The sequence below is a fragment of the Sinocyclocheilus rhinocerous genome, unplaced genomic scaffold (genome assembly GCF_001515625.1).
Source record: "Sinocyclocheilus rhinocerous isolate Xijiao unplaced genomic scaffold, SAMN03320098_v1.1 scaffold4532, whole genome shotgun sequence".
Lineage (NCBI taxonomy): Eukaryota > Metazoa > Chordata > Actinopteri > Cypriniformes > Cyprinidae > Sinocyclocheilus > Sinocyclocheilus rhinocerous.
Window position 1 is genome coordinate 145547 of NW_015661403.1, and position 6741 is coordinate 152287.

At 40.8% G+C, this 6741-nt stretch overlaps 1 protein-coding gene across 1 annotated transcript in view; it reads right to left on the reverse strand.

The window, feature by feature from the left end:
- LOC107726334 (high affinity cAMP-specific and IBMX-insensitive 3',5'-cyclic phosphodiesterase 8A) overlaps positions 1-6238 on the reverse strand; it is a 33230-nt gene extending 26992 nt beyond the window's left edge. The window contains 1 exon segment of the mRNA XM_074560128.1: positions 5466-6238. Coding sequence (XP_074416229.1) covers positions 5466-5594 — 129 coding nt within the window. The 5' untranslated portion in view covers positions 5595-6238.
- Between the last annotated feature and the right edge of the window lie 503 nt (positions 6239-6741).

The window sequence follows — 6741 nt, forward strand, 5'->3', positions numbered from 1 at the left end:
CACACACACTCTCACTCACACTCTCACACACACACACACACAGACACACACACTCACACTCACACACACACACTCACACACTCACTCCAGCTCACTCCAGCTCACTCTGGATGAGCACATGAACGGCTGATTCTCTATGAACACTGGTGGGACAAACAGACAGAAGAGCCGCAGTCAGTCAGAGGAAACCCTGGTGATGCAGGGACACAGTGAGATGCACAGGCTTTAAACTGAAGCCCGAACCCGAGATCATCTGACCCAGCCGGCACAGTTAAATTTAGAGCCCGAACCCGAAATCTTATCTCCAATTAAGTCACTATTTAGAGCATGCTATAGGAGATGTATTAAGGAAAGTAGAAGATAGGTTATTAAAAGTTTTTCTTCTAGCCTATCAATTAGATGCCTGTAAAAATGTGATCTCAAAGTTGTATAGTGGGCTACAACAAGCTAAGATGGTAGGTACATTATACATAAAGGAGAGATGGGAGCGGGAAGGCAACCGGAGTCTTTTGATAGAGGAGTGGGAAAGAGTACGCGAGACACAATGGAAAACTACATATTCTCTGTTCTGGAGAGAGTTTGCGTGGAAGGGTGTTGCTAGGCTTTTTTTCCACACCTGCTCAGATCAGGCATCAGATCAGATAGATCCAATTGTTGGCGAAAGTGCGGGGTTGACAAGGCAAACCATTTCCATATTTTCTGGAGCTGTATTTCTATTAAACAATATTGGTATGAGATACACAAATGTCTAGAAATTACTTTTAAGTAATTGACCTGGGTTTGATTTCCAGTGATTTTCCAAACAAATACCTGTTCAGAATCCTAACCATAGCAAGTAAGAAAGCAATTACAAGAAAGTGGCTGCAACCAACTTTGCCTGCTCTTGATGACTGGGTGGACACAGCACATGATATTTTTACAATGGAGAAGTTAACCTATGCTTTAAGACTCAAGTCTCAGTTGTTTTCAGTACTATGGAGAGATTGGATTGAGTATGTATCCCATATACGATCAGATTTTGTTTAACAGAATAAAATAAAGACAGTCACTATTAAGTGACTTAGGGCAGACATTTTGCAAGAATTGGGTAAATAAAGTTTTGCGATGGGTTGGGTGTCCTTTAATTTTTTTTTGCTTTATTATTTTAAATATGGGGAATGTATAGGATTTATCCATGTCAAATGTATAATAATATTTAGGTTTCATGTGATTTAATACTTTAATGTAATTAATAATATCATTTTTGTTATTATTTAAGTGTTTTACATTGATAATGTTTGTATTTTCATATATTGATTATTTGTTTTTGGATAAATTATCCGGCAGAGCGGCTCCCTCTGGCGCTGGATGACGTGACAGATAACTAGTTGTCCAGTCCGGTTCCGTTCACACAGCACCTGTGTTCTGAGAATGCGGTTGTCACGACTGAAAATAACCGTGCTGTGTGTGAACGTAACCATCTTTAGGACTCAAATACAGGACTGACAACCGCATTCTGCTGCTGTGTGAACGTGGCCAAAGTACCATTGCATTTTTTCAACATTTATTTGTATGTTTAAAAAATACGTAAAACATTAATCTTAATTATTATCTTAATCATTGACATTAATTATTTATGCATTTGAAATTTTGCAGTGTAAATGCATCTAATGGCACTTCAGATGCAGCTTCTGTTTCCTCTGCAGTGCAAAGATAGAGTTTGTTAATACTAATTTCATTTCAATGGTAACAACTCTACAGTTTCTTATTATTCTAACTGAATTAATTGAAACAAAGTCAAAGAGTTTGATGTGAAAGATGACACATTTAATAAGGTTTGGGGAAAAATGACCATTTATAAACATAGTGGGAAATGACATCTGTTTTGTTACAGCAACTCATTTTAAGTTAACTATTTCTTCCTCTTTCCAGTCACGGAGCACTTTATTTTGAGAGTTGTTTAAGTGAGAGAAAATCTGTAACTTAGTCCAGATTGGGGGAATTGTAATGTTTAATAATTTCGTTTATTATATAATAAATTTTTGCATTGAAATTTGCATAGATTTTTGTTTGTATATGCTGTCAATTATAGTTCTTTGAAAGAAAATCGTATCGGCAGATCACACTAACAATAAATCAGAAATCGGAATCGGCCAAGAAAATTGCAATCGGTGCATCTCTAATTTTGTTCGTCTGTTTTAGGATACGTCCACACGAAGCCAGAGCTTTCCCTATCCGATCTTTTCTTTCACCTCGTCTCAAGAAATATCTGCGTCCACACGAAACCACGAAACCAACACAAAACGATATAGTAATCATGCCAGACCAGCATGTGGCGCTGTAATTCTGCCACAGAGATACACTAAAAACAAAGAAGACGACTTGGACTATGCGCATAAACCTTGCGCGCGGTATACAAATGAACATGGAACAATACATTTATTAATCTGTGTTAATGTTAGTTAATACAAAGACAATCGTTCATGTTTTTGTTGCTGTTACGTGACGCAGCGGTGTCTGACTAGCGGCGAGATGTGGGCTGATGACGTCATCCTTTCAGAAAATATACGGATTCGCTGTCCACACGAAAACACAAGGGCGGCGTTTTCAGATTTATCCACTCTGGGACCCGTTTCAAAAAAATATCGGTTTCACTCTCCCAAAACGCCGGATCCGTCTGGACGAAACGCCTATACGATACAAAATGTATGCGTATACAGCTAAACGCGTCTCTAATTTCTGCAGTACATCTCTGCTCTACGGCACTGTGTTTGACAAACTGTTCTAAAAGACTTTGAGTAGCACTTCATTTTAGCCCTGTTCTGCATGTACATACTACACTGCACTCAAAATAATTACAATAGCTGAGTAATAACTAGGTACTAACCCTGAACCTACCCCTAAGTCTAACCTTAACCTGTGCACTTACCTTATATTACCCAGTACTTCCTTCGGTAAGTATGTAAGTACACTGTAAGTACATGTACACTGCTGCTCAAAAGTAATGTTCCCGCTTATGCGGCCACTTGTCTGATAAGTAAATAATTGAGCGCAAAATATTAATTTGACATGCTGTGGATGCGGCGCGACACAAACCCATGACAGTAAACTGATGCCGCGTTCTATTTCTGACCAACTCCAGCGCTCGGACACAAATATTAAATAAAATATTAAGCAGCACAACTGTTTTCAACATTGATCATAATCAGAGATGTTTCTAATAATCAGCATATTAGAATGATTTCTGAAGCAAACGCAGAACAGTGGAGCCTCAGCCAAGGCCAGATAAACCACTAACCCTATATCAGCACCGCACACACACACACACACACACACACACACACAAATACATGAATACACAAGGAGGAATGTGTTGAGAGACATGAGAAAACCATCATCAGACCTTGTACTTGAGTCTTATCATGGACAGAAAGTCACACAGATGCTGCTGCGCCCTTGATTACCACACACACACACACACACACACACACACACACACACTCCCATCAGAACAGCTGATTGATGAAAGAGTAAATGAATCAGCAGCAGCATCTGTGTGTATTAAAGCACAGTAAATCTGCATGAACCTGCGGTGTCCTGTGAGCGTTATCATTAGCAGCAGCATCACTATTATTAGCACCAAAAATACTGCAACCTAAATGCTCACAAATGGATCGTCATCTTTGAACTTTAAACTACGAGGATGGAGAATTTTCTTCTAAACATGTATTTGAATCAGCAGCTGCAATAGTTTTGGAAGATTCTAATCTGATGTTAGAATAGAACATGTTTTTTGTTGTTCATGTTATCAAACACCATCAGTCTCTACAGCAAACTGTCAATGTATTGTCTGTTATCTGAATATAGATTTTTTTTCACACAGACTTTTTGACACTGATTTCATGCCTTATACAATGAACATCATAAATGGTAAAAAAAAAACAAAAAAAACATAAAAACTGCAATTTAAACAACTTTACAGCTCAAATAATAAAAAGTTTGACAATAACAAAAAAAAAAAGTTTCGTAAAGCATAAAGCGCCGTTGTGTTAAAGGCGTCCCGAGTTCGAATCCCAGCTCGAGGACCTTTCCTGATCCCGCCCCCTATCTCTCTCCCGCTTCACTTCCTGTCTACTCTACACTTTCCTATCAATCAAGGCAAAAAATGCCAAAAATAAATCTTTAAAAAAAATATATATATATATATAAACCTCATTCATTTGAGTTTGCAGTCATATTAAGATTAAAGCCAAATCTTTTCTTCCATGCTGTAACAGATTACTGAAAAGAAAAAATCATAAATGGTAAAAAAAAACAAAAAAAACATAAAAACTGCAATTTAAACAACTTTACAGCTCAAATAATAAAAAGTTTGACAATAACAAAAAAAAAAAGTTTCGTAAAGCATAAAGCGCCGTTGTGTTAAAGGCGTCCCGAGTTCGAATCCCAGCTCGAGGACCTTTCCTGATCCCGCCCCCTATCTCTCTCCCGCTTCACTTCCTGTCTACTCTACACTTTCCTATCAATCAAGGCAAAAAATGCCAAAAATAAATCTTTAAAAAAAATATATATATATATATAAACCTCATTCATTTGAGTTTGCAGTCATATTAAGATTAAAGCCAAATCTTTTCTTCCATGCTGTAACAGATTACTGAAAAGAAAAACTGTAGGGCGGGACTTGGTTCTATACTTTAGTAGCTGATTGGATGTTGAGATGTGGGCGTGGCTCACAACTGAAGCCTGCTCTGAATGCGAGTCTGCTGTGGATCGCATAAAACAAATCAGGTCACAAAATGGTTAAACAAAGAAACATGCATGGATGAATGGCTCATATACAACATGCATGTAGAAAACAGAATGCTGGTACAGATGAAGCAATTAAGCTGAAAACTGTGAATACGAGTAAAAAAACTCATCAACTGATCTGATGAACACAGGTGAAAAGATCTATTAAGCACCTGTTCATTCACCCTATACTCATGCATACTAGCATACTGTCTCTAGTATGCATGTCCAGTCATTCAGTTCAGATCTGACAGCTGCATCACATTCATCAGAAAGTACCTATGCTAACAGTAGGCTTTGTTTTTGGACATTTGGTATTCTAGTATAGTACGTACTATAGTCTGTATCAAATAACTGCTACCACTGCTGAACACAGACAGACACAAGTGCACTAAACACACACGTCAGTGTGACATTATCAGCAGCCCAACACATGATGAGTTTCCAAACATTCGCTGTGGCACTCAGTATGCGCAGCACACAGAATCAGACACTGAGCTCCTGATGCAGTACACGTCCAGAAGCCGCTTGAAAGGGTTAAAATCCAGGAGAAATTAACAAAGCTGCAAGACTGTGTTTCTTCTGTGGAGAAATGTGTGTCAGTCACTGTGCTCCACAGAAGAAATGAAGTCTCATACAGTGGCCTACGTGATGACTTGAGAACTGTCACACACACACACACACACACTCACACTCACCTGACAGGCGCTGCTGGGCTTGATGTTGCCCGGCTGAGGGCAGTTCTGCTGCGGCGAGTCCTCGGACTCTTTCCCGCTGTGATAAACCACCCGATCGGAGATGTGGATGCTGGAGGCGCAGCCCATCATTGGACGCGACGCGACGCTCCGCTCGTTCTGCGCTAATAGTAATGTTTCTCTGTCAGATCATCGGATCGATCGAGTCTCTGGATCAAACAGCTCCGCTCATGCTGCTCCCGCCGCCGCCTCTGCGCTTCACTGGCGCCCGTTACTCCTCATCCTCGCGGGCGCGAACTTCGCCTCTGTTCTGGCGGATTCTGGCTCCGGTTCGGTTCACGCGACGGTTTCGTCCATTCGCGCGTTTATTCTCCTTCTACAGGCGCGAAACACACGCGATCGCTCCGCGCGGCCTCAGCGTCAGTCATTGGGAGCGAACCGGCGCGTTGATTCCGCTCCCCATCAACAGGCTGCAATCTGGCCCTGACGCGCCGCGGGACGCGCGATCCGGCATCTATCACATCAAACGGGCCGCTAGATGAAACTCCGGAGCGGCGCGTCAACGCGGAGCTCGCCAAAGACCAGCTGTCAATCAAGGGCCTACGATTCTGCCTCTGTTTGACGCGGGCGGACGAAGAAAACGGACGAACGGCCGCCGGGTGAGAGAAGACGAGGCGTTTGCGCGTCGCGAGTTTCCTGGCGAGGGATAACGCGCGTCGCGAACATCAGCGGCGCGAATGTGACAGCGGCGGATCCAATAAAAGCACGCGCACGGATTGACCTACAGCCTCGAATGACGTCAATGCAAATGAGCTGCGGCGAGCCAATGAGCGGCCGCTTGCGCTCAGAGGGGCGGGGCTCGCGCGCGGGTGGGGGTTCTTTAAAAGCGGGTGAAGAACTGAAGTGAGGAAAATACTCTCAAAACCCAGTTTAACAGGTTTACATTATTACTCTGTTAATTATCTTAGCAAAGATTTATATACGTAAGTCAAAAGTCATTCAAAAGAAACCATCATATATTACATTTTGTAACACTGACCTTATACTTTGAAACCCTTTCTAATATGAGATCACAAAATAAGCAGCTTATAAAAACAATACAAATTCTAAAGCTTTTCAAATGTATCTAACTGCCCTAAATATATGAAACTTTTTTTTAATCCTGGTATTTCTTTATTTATTTTATATATATATATGTTTGTGTTCATTTTGTGTTTTCTTGTTGTTCTGTTCTGCATGCTTTGAGATGTTTGTGTGATGGAACTGAATAAAGAGAGAA